Here is an 18,099-nt window from a genome sequence, read left to right as displayed (position 1 = left end):
GCAGCGAGCAAAAAAAATGAATGAAGAGAGGAGAAACTGAAATGATGATGGTGGTGATGAGGGGAAGGAAGGCAAGAAGGGTAACTGGATAAAAAGGGCTTGGTATCCAACTGTTGGAGAATGGAATAACCTTGTTGAAATTAAGCCAGAAAGAGAGAGAGGTATTGCTGCTCCAAGTGTCCAAAAACAAATCTACCACCTATCGTGGGCTGAAGGGGAACTGGATGGGAGAGTGTGCATTAATTCTTGGTTTATATATATGTAAGCATATTCAAATCTATCCAACAGCTACAAGTACAGCATATGAAATAAATCACCCACGCAACAAATTTTGCACACTTCTTTTTGTAGTTTAAGGCAGTTTTATTTTCCCATGGCAGGCAAATGTTAAAGTTGGCCAAATTAACATAAGACAGGATTATACCAGACACATTTTAAATAAACTGTTCAAAGGAAGATATGTACACTTTTGTAACAATTCACTACAAATAATGAGGCACTTGCTGAATTAAATGAAATTTTTATAATTCTCATTATAAAAAATACCCACTGTTCCCTTTCTATCAGGAAGAAAATTAGCACCCTTAGGTGTCATGAACAACAATGCAGTATCAAATCCTTATGATACAAATTAGTAGAATAACAAACTGTACATGGTGAGAAACATAGTACAGGTAATAGCTATTCAGTCACGCTGTATTGCTGTTATTCATGTGCAAGACCCCGACAGCAAGTGACAGGAGGCACATCAACCACAGGGAGCATCACAATCAAAGCATTTTGTCCACATCCACGCACTGCCAATCACCGGAGAACTCACTTTTAGAATGGAAGCAAGTCTTCCTCAATTTCGAGGGACTGCCTATGATGATGATGATGACTGTCAGCAGGAGTTGCTGGATAGTGATCAGCAGCAGCCCATTTCTCTCTTCCCAAACTCGAAGCACTGAAGCCAATTGTAGTCCTGCCCTTAAGACCAACTAATTCAGCAGTTCAAGGTAGGCTATGTGGCTAAATTCACTGAACTATCAGGCAATGACATGGATCACTCTTGAATACCTTCAAATAGCTAGTTATAGAGTAGCATTGCTGAAGTTCTGGGAGCAAGTTGCCACTGTCAGATCTCTGTATAACCTAAAAAAATGTTTTTTGTCCAATTGCACTATAAATTTTAATGGGTTGACTATTATTGCGGGGTGATAAGTACTTAAAAAGGAAGTTTAAATTTAGACTGAGAAACATTATCAGGGCTCATCATTACACAATATAGTTAAACATTGCTTAACAAAATAAATTTGCTACTGAGCTAGGGACAAAAACAACCATCTGAGTGAATGATAATCCAGTTTAAAAAAGGGCAGATTTTGAATAGGATAACAGACATAATTATTCCACAAGATGATGTGCATTTTATGGATGATGCTAGCTGACGTGGACAAGTCATAGTGCTCTGGAGGGTCAGATATTTGCTCTATTAGAAATTTTTACTGATTTCATTTTTTTCAGGACCGCTTGGCACGAGATTCTAATGCCTGTCAATATTTAAGTGAAGATATCTTTTACCTCTGTAAATGTTTTTTAAGGCAGGTTCATTCCACGACTTATGACCTTTTTAATGTTGACTTTAGTATCGGATGATACAGGACAAGGCTGGTTCTGTCCCAGATTATCAGAGACTTATTTCTCAGCAATTTTTCCAGTCACAAATCTCAAATAGTCACAGCAATTACAAGTGGTGTAGAATGACACAACATTATGCGGCGGCATACCACTGCAGGGAGCAGCACGTGCTGTTGCAGGAGGGTGACGTCTGTGAAGCCAGGTCGCGGATTGCAGTGCGGGCAGGCACAGCAGGAGTGGCGAGGTCGGGGCGAAGGAGTGGCAAGTGTTTTGTAGATGGAAGTGATCGAGGCCCAGGAGAGGCGCGAGTTCGGGGCCCAGGGGCAGCACGGGCCAGCCCACACTGCGATGTGCGCGCGCTCGGTCCGTGCAACAGAGCTGGTCTCCAGTTAGTCTTGGGTAATCCCTGCCACTGGACCAAGACCTGGCTCTGTCAAGCCCCGTGTGGTGGCTGGTGTGCAACGGCCACCACACGTTAAAAAAATCCAAGCACAGGCATCTTCCACCCTTCACGATGTAGTTCAGGATCTGGAATATTAGGTCCTTCATTGAAACACCTGTGAACTCATCCCTTTTTAGCGTGGAAGCAAGTCATCCTCGCTTCGAGGGACTGCCTATAATGATGATGATGACGACGTACAATAAAATCATTACATTGTGACTCTTCCAAAAAAAACAGCACAATGGCAGATTCATCCAAATGCAAAAACTGGAGGTGTAAACTAGTTTAGAGAAACTGGCCAGCAGTTTCATTGCATCCGGTTCTTCACCATCCAATAACAGGTCACTGACCAATAATGGCTTACAAGAATCCACTCCAGCAGGTTATAAAGCAAGTGAATAATTGGAGATAAGTCTCTCAGAATGCTGCAGTTCCAAACTGTCGTTATAAATGGATAGCAGTGAGATACATCCCAGAGAAAACATGCAGCGTTTAGACAGGAAATACTTTAAAGTTTCTGACAAACTGCATCTGATGCCATGGCCTGAGGTTTCATGTTATTGAAGTGGCATCTCAGTTATTTGTTCTGTTTTTTGAAAATAACCAAACAGTTGTAATCTCACAGTTTGTGCCGTATTAGTGGACTGAATCACTATAAAATTAAATGTGCCATCCAATGGGCACACTGTCTCAATAGAACTAGACTCCACACTAGAAGTGAAGCCTCTCAAAATTACCCTTCTATTATCAGTGCAGTGATAAATGTCACTCCCATCACGACATCAGTATTATGTTAATAGTCAAGCATTTTCATCAATACATAGATCACTAAAATGTGTGTGTGTGTGTGTGTCCCTCCCCAGTAAAGATTTCCATTGAAGTGGTCTTTGTGGTGAATAAAAGTCTCCCAAAGACGAAGCGGAGAATTGAAGCAAAACCAATATTTCCTCTCTTTTTTTGTGCATCATCCTGGTCTACAACTAGGGTTGGATAAAGAGTAGGATATGAAAGCTCTCAAACAGCAGAGTTCAAAAGTAATTTGTTAATTCTTTGAAATGTTATCAGAATATAGCAATTGCATCCAAATTGAAGTGTTTGGCATTTTCATTCCTGTGATTAAAACAACTTGTTTCACAATTACACAACCATCAATTCAAGACCTTGAAGAGGGGAGAAGGAATTCGATACTTAAAATACAAATGGAGAAAAGAAAAAAAAAATGCACACTGGACCTAAAGATTGAGTTACATTATTTCTAGCCCTATTTTATTTTTCCTAACATTCTACATTATCTGTGGCAATGGCTTCGCTTGAAGGCAGACATGCTCCTCAGTACAGAGTACCTTGAAATTCATTTACAAACTTGTCTCCGTAGTTCCATAATGAGACCATGAAAGCCGACCATTTATCACCACCAAAAAATAAATTGCCAAAATGGAATAAAAATCTCCCACCTGTACTTAAAATATAGAATAGCACAAAATCTTTAAGGAAATAATGCATCTTGGATTGAAGACATTTCTCTCAGTTAAGTGAAGTATTAATGCTTTGTGCCTTTCCATACATAAATATCTCAAATGATAATCAACACATAAGGTTATCAGTTTTTTTTTTAAATCCCGAGATGATAAGCTGTCCTGTTGGAAGGAGGCCAACTCTCCTGGTCATGCCAAAGATCCCTCACAGGCTGCCATCTTGTTGGTGAATGACACCAGTTCCCCTTCCCTGGGGCAGACAGGATCACATTAGTGTCTACCACAACTCACTTGCCAATTAGAAGGAGCAGCAAAACCGGATGCTGCTGACCTCTTGGGCAACGTCAATTGTGTCTTTCAAAAGTTTTTTTTAAAAAATTGGATTTGTGGGATCTTCTAGTTAACTACCCTGTTATGTCTTGGAGGTCCCCCGCCCCTCCCACAACACCTTTGTTACAGCCAGATGAGAAACAGTGAGGTAGGGTGCCTTTCATAACTTCATACTACCAGTAATAATCTGACTCTAGTTGTCTCACCAGTTGAATTTGTACAGATTTCCAATCAAACAATGTAGTATTCAACCAATTTACAATTGCACCAGTCTCAGCCTCTACAGTATGCCCTCTGGGGAGATCTCATTCCTGGATCATTTTCAAAATTGAGGTCCTATGCTTAGATGCCAGTGTGTTCTGTCATCCCCTTAGCCTCCAGAAACTGCCAACAGGGTATTTACACTCAACAGTCCTATAAATAACTCCATCAGGCCAAATAGCAATTATGCTGACTCTCAAACAAAAGAGTGCATAGCTCTAACTAGCAGCTAAGTTTTTAGCTATTTCTTTATGATCTACATTTAAAAGCGATATAATCTTGTCACTGCATTCTGCTTCTTACTTTCTTTACAGATGAGGGTAATACAAAGTCAAGGTTGTCGATCCACCATTCTTCCCTTCTCGTAAATTTTATACAAAGGATTCAGAAACAACTGGTCAGAGAGCGCTTTATAGAACTCCATTAAAAGTCAATTTCCTCTAAACAGTAGGTCTGGGTATAACCTTTTGTATCTCTTTCAAGGAAATTCTCCTCCCAAGACTGCTTCACTTTTCCTCAGTTCAGTTCCGTGGGGCAACATTTTGACTGCACTGTGTGTTCAATCTTCCTCAATCAACTGAACTCCTTTTCATCACTCAGAGGTCCTCAGTTGTGCACCTGGGCAATCTGAATGAGAGTTTTTTGATGAGCCTGGTAGCAAGCTTGCCGGTGCCCTTCTTTCTCATTATAATTGACCTCAGTTTTAATTAAAACAAACTTACTAATCCTTTTGCTATCATTTACCACAAAAGATCAATATCCTGTAAAAGACAGAAATGTAGTTGACTGTAAAAACTCTAATCACATTTTTGGAGTTCTCAATTCACTTTGGTTTTACTCGTTAATGTAACTAGAAATGTTTCCTCTTCCACCATAAATGAAAGTTGAAGGTAATTAAACCCATTAGGCCTTTGGAAAAGGAGTTCACAGTAACAGGCTATTTCAAAGAAAGGAAACTGAGGCATGTCTAACCTTAGAGTAGCAACTTTCTTTTGCACGTGGATGAAAAAGGAAAGGCTAGCATAGCAAGTGATGAGATTTTAGTTTTCTGTAGCAGACGAGGTCTGCTGATTTATAGGCTCTTTCGGTTTGATAAAAGAATCGGGTAAACTTTCTGCATGGTCCACCAGTTCATAAGAGTCACGCATATTAGTCAGGCCGTACCAAAATACTATCCACTGTCCAGTTGTAAAGCTTCCATCACACTGCTTGAAATACCTGCACAAGAAAAAGGCATGTCCATTGGTGGGGAACTAATAGAGCTATAAAATGCACATCAACTCTACAGACAAACTAATCAAAACGAGAATGAAAACAAGTCAGGAATATGAAAAAAGGACGAGGTAAAACAATAAGAAGCACAATTACTCACAGCACGTCTTTCTGGAGTGCAGCATTGCACCAGTCAGGGTGTCGTTCTACAATGACAGGTACATTGTAATACTAATTGGAAAATAAAGTCAAAGACTGAGTTTTGGAAAGTGTGCCATATTTAAATTACACCATATGATGGCAGTCCTGATTGGGAGAAACTATGTGAAGAAACGACTTAAAAATCAGGCACGGAGACACGCAGACCAGGAAAGTCCCAGGTTGAATACACAACCACTGCTCAGCCATGGCACCAGTAGGGGTCGCTACAATTGGCCACCAATTGTCTCGGTTACACTGAGTATAGGGGAGGAGGTGGGAGAAATTCAACTAAACATCCTGCTCCAAGCCACCAACAGAGACTGGTGCTGGAAAGTGCCCATGTGAATGTCAGCTGAGGACAGCACTATGAAGCTGCTCATAATCAAATGGTTCATTGACACTCACTGCCATGGGTCACATATAAAGAATGGGCAGTTGGACACAAAACCAGAGGGCTGTTAGCATTAAGGGACTGTAACTCAGCATAAATAAAAGGAGAAAATTGAGGGGAAAAAAAAATCTACTCATCCAGATTTAATTTAACATCTAGATCCCAAAAGAGAACATAGGCCCTGAATCTGTCATGCCCTTTCTGTAACTAGCTGGAGTTACAAGAATTTTGCTTTGCATATTTTGTTACAATTTGGTTGATTAACAGTCAAGCCCGCTTGTAAGTGGCATCGGCTTGCCAAAATCCCATTTAGGTGGCTGTTGCATACAAGCAGGCTTACCTCTATAAATTAGTTTCTATGCCATTCTGGCTATCCAGTTCTGTCTGTGCCACTCAGTCTCTGCTTCGGTTTGCTGACGTGTGTCTGTACGTTACGCAAGTAAACATAACAGAAGATTAAGAAAAGCAGACAGAGGCAGGAGGAACAAGAGTGGCAGAAGAAAAGGAAGACATTAGCAGAAGCAGGGGGAATTGAGGAAGGTAGTACCAAAGACCAAGGGAAACATGAGCGAGGAGTGCAAAAGGCAGAACGGCAGTGACAGAGGAGCGGGTGAATGGGTGAACTGGCAACAGAATTGTACGAATAGTGCCTGCCACAGCTGAATGGCGAAGTGAACAGTGCTATTTTTTTAGCTCGGTTACTTTAGCTCTCAATCTGGCTGGCTGCAGGCGGGAAACTGAGGCCTCACATGCAAATCAGGCCCTGCTGTTAAAGTCGCCTCGGAGGCCCCCCTCCCCCAACCTCCCCTACTGGAAAAAAATTCCGGCCAGTGTTTCCACTTGTGGGGGAAGAGCAAAACCAGAGGCCAACAATATAAGATAGTCACCAAGAAATCAAATAGGGAATTCAGAAGAAGCTTCTTTACCCAGAGAGTGATACGAATGTAAACTCGCTACCGGTTGATGCATTAAAGAGAAGGCTAAATAAGCAGGGCAAAGGGAATAGAGGGTTACGCTGATAGATTTTAGATGAGGAAAGACGGGAGGAGGCTCGAGTGGAGCATAAATGCAGACATGGACTGCTTGGGCCGAATGGCCTGTTTCTGAGCCGTATTTCCTATGTAATCCTATGTCACGTGTTATTTAATCTAAATCTGAAACGCAGTTTTTAATTTAATAACTTTCATTTGCTTTTATCAACAAGCTGATGGCCAGTAGTATTGCTCATGGGTAGTCTGATGGGAGCATGGTTAAGCATTCTTGTTTGAGCCAAACAGTGGCCAGAGAGCACAGAATAGCAGGCGGTCAGAAAGCAGTGCATAGCGTGGAGGGTGAGGGGGGTGGGGGGGCAGAGTGTGCAGCACAGCAGCAGGGGGCACTGAATTTTAAAATTAAAATGTTTGGGCCTTGAGGATAAAGAGAGATCTACCTGTTTTAATAGCACTGGAATGCAAAGAACCATAACAGCAACTGTTCTGAGAATGTTTGTTCCTGGATCTGATTTCCACTCAAGACTGTATTTGGGACGTGTGTTTAAAAGTTCCAGAGCTGTATTGTGATTAACTGTAAGACTGGCAATCCACACAGCAAGCCAAGTCTTCCTGTGTGCAAGTTGCATTCTGGTAGCTATAACCTGATAGAGTGACACATACACTCTGACACTGATGCATTGTGTGAATTCTAGCCCACCAGTGTGACACGCATGAAGCGATACTGGTGCACTCTGGACATCTGTTAGTTTGTTGAACCACTTCACTTCCAAACCTGAAAAGGTTAACAGAACAAGCCTCAAGCTCCCGAAGAGGGACAGGCCTCTGAATAGAAACCAACAGCGATATTTCAAAGACCTCCAGAGAAAAACCTATCGGTTTGTTTAAGGCTATCAATTATTTAATTGATTAATTTTTTTTAAAATAAATTTTGGGGAAACTATTTTTGTTCTCGGAGGTGACTGACTAAACAAGATGCCAAACATTCAAAAAAGTCACACTTTGTTTGATAATCGCTCCCGTGACGTGCCTTGGGATGTTTTGCTACGTTAAAGCTGCAGCTGTTGAGTGATTTAATTGATTACCGCTGGTTGTTTTACAGGTTGCTGATCATTGAGTTTGTAATGTTTATACTTTATAATGTGTTTCTTCATTGGTCATTTTCATCCTGGCTTTTCCCACTTTCGATTGATATGCTTCTACCTGTTCAGCTGTGATTAGTGCAGTTTTACAAACATGAAGCTTGAGGGGGGCAAATCCAACAAAGGATTCGATATGTGAGCCAAAATAATTACATCTGGAGTCGCAGATGTGTGCTCGATACGAGATTTCTAAACATATATGTATTGTTCCCATTCAGGCTTCAAACAATAGTCCACACAATGAATTTTAATTCATTGTTAAACATGGGCAAGGCAACAGTTGTGATAAGCATGTGAAAAAATATTTTATTAAATCAGTCAGTAGTTGCTTCCAGAATGTGGACTTTCATTTAGGTATCGCCTTTAACATAGCAAAGTGTCTCAGTGCGTCATGGGTATCATTTTTAAAAAGGATGCCGAGCCAAGGCAGGAGATATTGGGACAGTTGACCAAAAGCTTGGTACAAGAGGTGGGTTTACACAGGATATACGACACAGAAACAGGCCATTTGGCCCGACCAGTCCGTGCCGGTGTTTATGCTCCACTCGAGCCTCCCCCCGTCTTTCCTCATCTAAATCTATCGGCATAACCCCCTATTCCTTTCTACCTCATGCTTGTCTAGCCTTCCTTTAAATGCTTTTCGCTTCAATCATTCCCTGTGGTAGCAAGTTCCACATTCTCACCACTCTCTGGGTAAACAAGTTTCTTCTGAATTCCCTATTGGATTTCTTGGTGACTATCTTATATTGATGGCCTCTAGTTATGCTCTTCTCCACAAGTACAAACATTCTCTCTGTATCCACTCTATCAAAACCTTTCATAATTTTAAAGACCTTTATTAGAAAAAAAGGCTGAGCGGTAACCTAAGAGAAAAGACACCCAGCCTGTTCATCCTTTCCTGATATATATACCCTCGCATTTCTTGTAAATTTTCTCTGCACTCTCTCCAGTGTTTCTATATCCTTCTTATAATATGGCGACCAAAACTGTATGCAGTACTATAAGTCTGGTCTAACCAAGGTTCAATACAGGTTTAGCATACCTTCCCTACTTTTCAATTCCATACTTCTAGAAATAAACCCTCGTGCTTGGTTTGCTTTTTATGGTCTTGCTAACCTGTGTCGCTACTTTTAGCGATTTGTGTATTTGTACTTCGAGATCCCTTTGTTCCTCTACCCGACCTAGACTCGCACCCTTCAATTAATAAGTGACCGCTCTATTCTTGCTACCAAAATGAAATACCTCACATTTATCCGTGTTGAACTTCATTTACCAATTATATGCCCATTCTGCAAGTTTATTAATGTCCTCCTGTAATTTGTTGCAATCCTCCTCAGTATTGACTGTCGCCCCCAGTTTGGTGTCATCCGCAAATTCAGAAATTGTGTTTTTGATTCCAAAGTTTAAATCGTTAATATAAATTGTGAACAACAGTGGTCCCAGCACTGATCCTTGTAGAACACCACTACCCACCTTCTGCCACTGTGAATAGCTACCTTTAACCCCTACTCTCTGCGTCTGTCTTGAATCTAGCTAGCTATCCCATTCTGCTACTTGTCCCCTGACTCTGCATTCTCTGACCTTGTTCATCAGTCTATTATGGGGTACCTTATCGACAGCCTTTTGGAAAATCTAGATACATTACATCTACTGCAGTACTATTGTCAACTCTCTCTGTTACCTCTTCAAAAAATTCAATGAGGTTGGTCAAGCAAGATTTTCCCTTTTGAAATTTATGCTGACTACTCCTTATTGTATTTTGGTTTCTAGATGTTCTTCTATTTTCTTCTTTAGTAGGGATTCCATTATTTTTCCTACCACAGATGTTAAGCTGACTGGTCTAGAATTCACTGGACATGTTCTATCGCCCTTCTTAAATATAGGTATTACGTTAGCTATCTACCAGTCCTCTGGCACTACATCTCTTTCTAACGAATTCTTAAATTTGTCTAGTAAGGCCTCTTCTATCTCTTCCCTAGATTTAAAAAATGCATGGATGCAATCCATCCGTACCAGTGGTTTTATCCTCTTTGAGTTTGATTACTTATTTAATATACCCCCTCTTTTCATTTTAAATATACTTATTACTAATATCATCCAATGTCATGTCCACTTATTCTATCTCCCTGGTAAATACGGAAGCAAAATAATGATGTAATATTTCTGCCATCTCTCTATTTCTATCCCTTTCTGGTATCATCCGTGTAAATCTTGTTTGAATTAAGGTGACGAGGGAGGTGGCTTGGAGGGGTTTGAGAGGGGGATTTCCATAACATGGTGTCTAGGTGGCTGAAGGCATGGGCGGGGCAAATGGGTGCAGAGACATCTTTTACATTTGTGAAATTTTAACTTAATTATTGAAAAGCTCAACATTGCCTCAAGGCCTGTCAGGTCTGTGAGAGAAACAGCATCCAGGAGTGGCTTCAGGGGAGACAAATGTCGCAGTGAAGTCAGACGAGAAACTTTGATCTGGGGCAGAGGTCCGTGTTTACACTAGTCACACCATTCCTATTTCAACATCAATTTTTAAGGGCGAGTTAAACTAATTGCATTTACTTTGGTGAAGATGGCTATTTTTTTTTGTTTCTCCGCTGTGTAAATGTATAGTGCAATAAATTCTAAAAATACTCATAAGTTGGTGGGATCTAGACCACATGTCTCTGCTTGATTATCTTGTATTGAACAAGACATCAGGATTTCACCATTGACAGTCCTGCTCTATGAGTGCGATTGTGTTCCTTAAACTGACACAATCCATAATGCATAATGTTAGGCAACTGTCTAATGGTTCTTTGAATGTCCTTATGAAGACCCTGCAACCTCATCCTGACAGGTAAACTTTGTATGCAGCAATTAATTTAAAAAAAAATGCTAAGTGGTAAATTTAGAAAGTAATGTACCAGGGATTGATCCTGTTTGTTGCCCTCGACCTCCAGAAGAGCGAGCCAAAGTCCTGCCGAATACATTCCCATAACATCAGGCTGGTACCTTGGCCACGTTTGTTTGTACTGACGACAAATTTGTCAAGGTATGGCATCCCATTCAGGACAGATTCTGTGGTGATAATTGCAGCAGCACTGTACCTGTGACAACACGGACAGAAAATAGATGTTGTCAGCTATTCAAAACCCATTCCTATGTTATTAAATATTGAAGCAAATCACATTGCATACTGCAGGAATGCAGTCACTATTATGACCATATAATCAAGAACACCTTGCACAGACAATGTGTCTAATTATGTCTAAACATATTGAGCAATTATTTTCCAGCTAGAAAGAGGACCATAGACCTGCTTCACCGATCAGTTTCGTGAGGCTAACCAGGTCCGCTTTACAATAAATTCGGACTTAGCAACAGCAGTATCATTTCACTTTGCACGGGACAATTAATTTAATTTTTCATCCAATTTTTCTACCCCATCTAAGTTTCTCACTATCACATCGCCGCCAGTTATGAGGGTCTGGAGAGAAGAGATATCCACTGACTGTCACAGCTGCAAGTTAAATCATTCCTCCTAGCTATCAAGTAGGAAGAACCAAATGTATTGCAGCCCCCAAGGTCAGTTTCAGCTCGATGCAGAGTTATTCAATCGCAGTTGGGATGACAAAAGGACTATCAACAAATTGGCCTGAGTGCCGGGGGGGGGGGGGGAGGGGGGGAAGCGATTAGGGTTCCCATTCCTGATCACCTGCCGGAAAGTGTGCATTCACAAACATCAGACGAGCCGGGGGTGGATTGGGGCCCGGCTGCAACACCACCCATCGTTGGGTGGCTTGCTGTCTGAGCTTATGATTTAGCCCAGTAAGATTAATGGCCTTCAGGAGAGGTGAAAGAAAAACTCCCAACAGCCATCAAGTAAGAAGACCTCATTCCTTCTGTTTGGGATGGATCGTAACCTGAATGCCATGTAGTGCACCTCTGTTCAGCCTGCGCTTGGAGCTTGCACCACTTTCCAGGTACAGGTACCTTGAAGTCAGCTGAAGCCAAATGCGACCCTTCGCAGTAATTTTAACTATTGAAATGAGAGAACGCACTGCAAAGTGAAACCAATCGGTCACAAAATCCCAGCAGTAACACTACTGAATGGAAAGCTCTTACCCTTCAGACAAATAAATAGAATGTAGCTTGGGTTTCATTGTTGAAATGTAGTCCTCGTGTAGATCTTTCCCGAAAGATTTATTTATTAGTGATATTAGACGGACCGTGTCTATTTCGTCAAGGCTTGTGTATCTGCGAATGGGTTCGGCATTTTTGAATAGTGTCCCAGCTCCTGTAATAAATTAAATAACATTTGCAATCGTCATCTCTAGGCGGTCAGAGTGGTGATATCTCCATCTTCTTCTCACCCCCTGAAAGCATTGTATTCCTTGCTTGGGCACACTTTGTAGCTCATTTAAGTGGGCACTATTCATCAGTCAGGCCCAATCCTGTCCTCGGTACAGCATCGACTCATGCACATTTCCAGAGGAGGTTGCTGGACATCAATCAAACACTAACCCTAGCACCCCTACCCAGCTAAAATCAGCTATTTTAGCACAGACTGCAGATTGAACGTGGGATTTTCTTAATTTACTTACTAAATAAAATTACTGAGCCATTAGAAAAAGTTGAGAAAGAATCCGGATAAACTTTTAACTTGCTAAGTGGTGATGGTGAGTGTCCCATGCAGGTGTACATACTTGATAAAATCTGTGGAACATGCATCTCAGCCCAATGACATTCTCTGCCTGCTATAGCCTGTTGTATCTCCTAGACAGGAATGGGGGAATCTAATTGATTCCTATCCATATCGTCATGCTACGGAGAAGAAACCTGCCAATTAACTATGTTAAATAATATTCATATTTTGGAATCATACAGAGCCTTCTACAACATATTAAATACTTCCTTAATCACCTAAATTCCATTGAAGCCTGATCACTCTGCAGTCAACATAGGTAGAATATTTACTTTTAGAGAGTTGATTATTCCAATGCTCTCCTGGCCGGGGTGCCATCTTCCACCCTACACAAAATTGAGCTGATCCAAAACTCTGCTGCCCATATCCTAACTCGCACCAAGTCCCATTCACACATCACCCCTGTGCTGACTGAGATACACCAACTCCCAGACCGACATTGCCTCAATTTTTAAAATTCTCATCCTTGCTTTCAAGTCCCTCCGTGACCATGGCCTTCCCCATCTCTGTAACCTACCCCAGTCCTACAACCGTGTGAGATCTCTGCGCTCCTCCAGTTTTGGCCTCTTGTGCATCTCTGATTTTAATCGCTCCACCATTGGTGGCCATGCCTTCAGTTGCCTAGGCCCCAAGCTGTGGAATTCCCTTCCTATACCTCTCTTGCTCCCTCTTCTCCTTTTAAGACATTCCTGAAAACCTACCTCTTTAAACAAGCTTTTGGTTATCTGTCCTAATATCTCTATGTGGCTTGGTGTCAAATTATGTTTGATAATGCTCCCGTGAATAACATTGGGACGGTTTACTATGTTAAAGGTGCTATATAAATGCAAGTTGTTGTTGTAGTGTGATCAGATCTTTTGTTCATAAAGCAAAGAAGTCAATGTGAGCATTGGTAAATCTTCTACCCATTCTGTCTATAGTTGGAAGAAGCTATCTCTCTCTACAACTGAACAAGAAACAAATATGAGTGATTCAATGGGGCATTTTTCTTTTGCATGTGCATTGTTAATATTTTCCATTTGAAGTCACCAACTCCAAGAGATCATCCTTACACCTCACCACCACAACCACTGTCAAAATCACCAGCCGAACATTCTCCCAGGGAAGAAGCAATTAATCCCGAGGTTGCAGGTCTGATTATTCTCTGGCAATTACTCAAGAAAAAAATACAATTAAAAGAACTGATCATTCACATGGGAGATATTTGGACACCATAGACTTGACCTTTTGGGTAAATCCAGCAGCGTGAACAAGCACAAGTCACATAAATCAAGCTTTGCTTAATCGGTCATATACTGGCCTAAAAGTGTAAGCAATAGAACTGTAGTGTTGTTACAGTTGTACATCTTTTCAAGCATAGACTTAAACAGACCAAGCATGTTCTAAGTATTACTCAACATTGTGCAAGTCTTAATTATGGCCATTGCTTGAAATATCAATTAGTCAGCTAGGCAGACCAAGAGTAGCATTTAACTTTTTGGATCATATGCTTCACACTTCAATTAAAAGTGTGGAATGTTTGTAGACCAATATCACTTTGTGTATTGAGGAAGAATGAGAAGCAAAACACGAATGACCTAGACAGTGTGCAAAGATTTCTCCATGTTGTTTGGAGGACTGTCCTTCAGTAAAATTATATTAGTCCACACCTTCCCAAGGTAGGCTTTTTCTCTTCAATAAATAAGGAAGCTAGTACTTTTATGCTAGGGGACTATTTTAAATAATGCCCACTCAGGTGTAAAGCCAACGTACATCAATGGGCCAAACCATTCAAAAAAAACTATCAAAGGAGTGCACAGGCCAGAGAGGCAACACCAATATCCTCCCTACAACATGCAGCTCCAAAGGTCTATGTTACATGAACAAATATTGTGGGCTACTAATTGAAAGAGAACCTTGAAATGTGTTTGTGAGCTCAACACTGAATAAAGATGTACTTAGACATAGCCCCTAACCTCAACCAGTACGTTGAAGAAAATGAGCTGAAAATAACTTTGAAAATGAGTGAAAATGGATCATGATTTGATTTTTGATCACATAGGACATTGAAATATAAAATAGTTGGCATCTGACAAGCCACCCTCAATGTACAATAAAAATCTAGGTATAAGAGGATAGAATACTGCTCGAAGTACTATAACTTTCCAGAAGCCACAAACACAGGATATAATTGGGGACAATCCGTCCTACGTAGGGCATGTTTTTTTAATATTCAGAAATCGCGACTGGCTTCCTTCATTGAGGGCAAAAGGGAGACATGACAAGAAACATTTTATTTAACACATTTTCAATAAAAAGCATACAGCCATATTATTGAACATACGAGAGATTTTACATAGTATTTACAGCACAGAAACAGGCCATTCAGCCCTACAGGTCAATGTTGGTGTTTATGCTCCACATGAACCTCCTCCCAGCTTACTTCATTTCACCCCATCAACATATCCTTCTATTCCTTTCTCCCTCGTGTACTTATCTAGTTTCCCCTTGCATGCATCTAAGCTATTCGCCTCAACCACTCCATGTGGTAGCAAGTTCCACATTCTCACCACTGAGTAAAGAAGTTTCTCCTGAACTCCTTATTGGATTTATTCGTGACTATCTTATTTTTATCGCCTAGTTTTGGACTCCCCCACAAGTGATAACATTTTCTTTACATCTACCCTAGTGAACCCTTTCATAATTTTAAAGACCTCTATCAGGTCACCTCTTGTTCTTCTCTTTGAGTGAAAAGATTCCCACCCTGTTAATCTTTCCTGATAGTTTTGTAACCTCTCAGTTCTGGCATCATTCTTGTAAATCTTTTCTGCACCTTTTCCAATGCCTCTATATCCTTTTGGTAATATAGAGAGCAGAACTGAGCACATACTACAACAACAACTTGTATTTATATAGCACCTTTAACGTAGTGAAACGTCCCAAGGCACTTCACAGGAGTATTATGAAATTAAAAATTTGACAGTGTCAAACCATGTAAGTTTAATATAACTTCTCTGCTTTTGAATTCTATTCCTCGCGAAATGAACCCCAATGCTTGGTTTGCATGTTATATTGGTTTCGAATCTGCATTGCTACTTTTAATGAGCTGTGAATCTGTACTCCGCTACCCCATTTAGACTATTTTCCCAGTAGATGGCCTCCTTATTCATCCTATCAAAAATGCACCACCTTACACTTATCTATATTGAAATTCATTTGCCATTTACACACCCATTCAGCATGTTTGTTAACGTATTGTATTTTGTCAGTCTTCCTCAGTATTAACTATAATCCCAATTTGAAGTCGCCCACAAATTATGATATGGTACTTCTGATTCCCGAGTCCATTAAGAAGTATATTAATAGTACAAAAACAAAATGTTAAACTTACTGTAAGAGTTACAGTAAGAGTACATGGTGTCATTCTAATTAAACGGATAGAGAAGTGTGGTTGCTGCAAGGCAAGTGTAGAGAACAGATTTCCTATAGAGAAACCTGCTCAGTAGGCCTCAGTATGGCATGCAACACAACCTGATAATGTCATTAATACAAAAGCAAAATACTGCGGATGCTGGAATCTGGAATAAAAACAGAAAATGCTGGCAATCTCAGCAGGTCAGGCAGCAGGAGAGGAAGCAGACCCGATCGACCCGAAACGTTAACTCTGCTTCCTCTTCACAGATGCTGCCTGACCTGCTGAGATTTTCAGCACTTTCTGTTTTTATGACTGATAATGTCATCGTTATTAAAGAGCCTACACAGTGACTACATAATGTTCAGGCCTTGTGTTCTTGGTGAATGACCTTTCCCAAGTTGTTCTTGGGTGAGAGATGAGTTAGTTGACAGTCCAATTACTTTCCACCGTGGCCCTCTCGATGATCTGTACTGTTTCACAGGTGGCCCTGTGGAGGTTCTTGGCTGGAGGCAACTTCTCCAATTGCCTTCTGGATAATTGGCTATTGGATTCCCAGAAGGATTGGATTTCATGCCTTCCTGCTTCACAGAAGCCACCAGTAAGATTCATCTGAGAATATATAAATATAGGAATAATGACAAATACTGTTGAAAGGTTAACAACAGTAAACCAATTTAAATTTACAGACATAAAATACAAGAACACAACATGCATTAGGAATATATATGAAATACTAAGTGAAATGACTGATGACAAATGAACTTGCATTACTTGTTTTTGATATCAGAATAGAGCTAATAATAGTATTGTAAACACACTTACCAGTATTTGAGACATCAATTATTTGGATCTCATCTGTTCTCAGTATGTACAAGGTTCATTCTTCATTCAGTAGCTGGCAGGGTATCTTTTGGGGCTACAACTCCATCGTTAGTGTGTTTCCTTTTTCCTTTTTTGGTGGCAAGTTGCCATCAGTCCAGCTACTCTGCCAAGCTTTTTAAAATAAACATTTTCTGTCACTGTGGCACCATAACAGACTATCTAGCCATTTGAGACCAGGGGTCATGAGGAATGAGGCCAAACTCATTAACAAAGGGATCATATATTTAATTTCTGGTTATTAATGTGCATAATCAGCATAATTTAATCTATTATTGGAAGATGCAAGTTGCCACCTGTGGAAAATTGTAATGTGGTAATGCAGACTTTTTGATCAGTGGTAAATTGTTATTTTTGAATATTAAATCACTAAAAATATGCCAATGGTCCACATAGGACGATTCCCTTTGCCCTCATGCTGTTTAAGTACACACCACATCACCATGATTTAGAACGAGCTGCAGATACGCAATGAGCAGTGCAATTAATCTATTTTGGGACCCGAGAAAACAGGATAGCAGCATCAACAAAGAAATAAACACCCAAAATGCTATGGCAAATTATAAATGCCTTGAAGTATCTCCATTAGATCTGGAGCAAACCGAAACATCACTATATCCAATTGAGAAGTCCATGTTTAAGACTTAAGTCATTCCAGTCTTGCTCGATAGTTGCGAGACATGGACTATAGCAAAAGAAACATGCTTGGAGGTATTCCACAGGAATTGCCACTGGCAAACTCTAAACATCGGATAGTAGACTAAGCTTTAAAACAAAAGCTGATTTTTTTTGTTTCCAAATGCTCATATACGATTCTTCAATTCCCTGATTAGTTGTAAGTGCCCATTATGGTTAATATTCTAATTCCTAAACTGTTTCTGAATTTTTAATTTTTTTTTGAAAATAACAGATGGGGAGCGGGGCGGGGGGGGGGGCTGTGGAGAGAAAGGTTCCCTTCTTTAAGGACCATTGGGGTGGTAAGGCCTTTCTGACCAGGGGCAGGTGGCGGGGCCGATCCATCCACAATTGCCCCAGGCCGGGGGTGGTGGAAATGGGTTTCTGCCGCGCCTCATGTCTCCGCC

General features: G+C 40.6%; 1 protein-coding gene across 6 annotated transcripts in view; it reads right to left on the bottom strand.

The window, feature by feature from the left end:
- Positions 1–361: 361 nt before the first annotated feature.
- Positions 362–18,099, bottom strand: part of nags (N-acetylglutamate synthase) — a 42,453-nt gene continuing 24,715 nt past the window's right edge. For 4 of the 6 annotated variants that reach the window (XM_070864404.1, XM_070864406.1, XM_070864407.1 and 1 more), the window contains 3 exons: positions 12,165–12,336; positions 10,964–11,146; positions 362–5,346 (listed from right to left, as the gene is read on the bottom strand). In XM_070864404.1, the coding sequence (XP_070720505.1) occupies positions 5,169–5,346; positions 10,964–11,146; positions 12,165–12,336 (533 nt within the window). In that variant the 3' untranslated portion in view covers positions 362–5,168. Of the gene's footprint in view, positions 5,347–5,500; positions 5,572–6,272; positions 6,357–10,963; positions 11,147–12,164; positions 12,337–18,099 lie in introns of all 6 variants that reach the window. The other 2 variants (XR_011588223.1, XR_011588222.1) reach the window with 2 other exon arrangements.

The sequence above is a fragment of the Pristiophorus japonicus genome, chromosome 21 (genome assembly GCF_044704955.1).
Source record: "Pristiophorus japonicus isolate sPriJap1 chromosome 21, sPriJap1.hap1, whole genome shotgun sequence".
In the NCBI taxonomy this organism is placed as follows: Eukaryota; Metazoa; Chordata; class Chondrichthyes; family Pristiophoridae; genus Pristiophorus; species Pristiophorus japonicus.
Note: the sequence above shows the minus strand (reverse complement) of the source record. Positions and strands in the feature narration are given on the sequence as shown.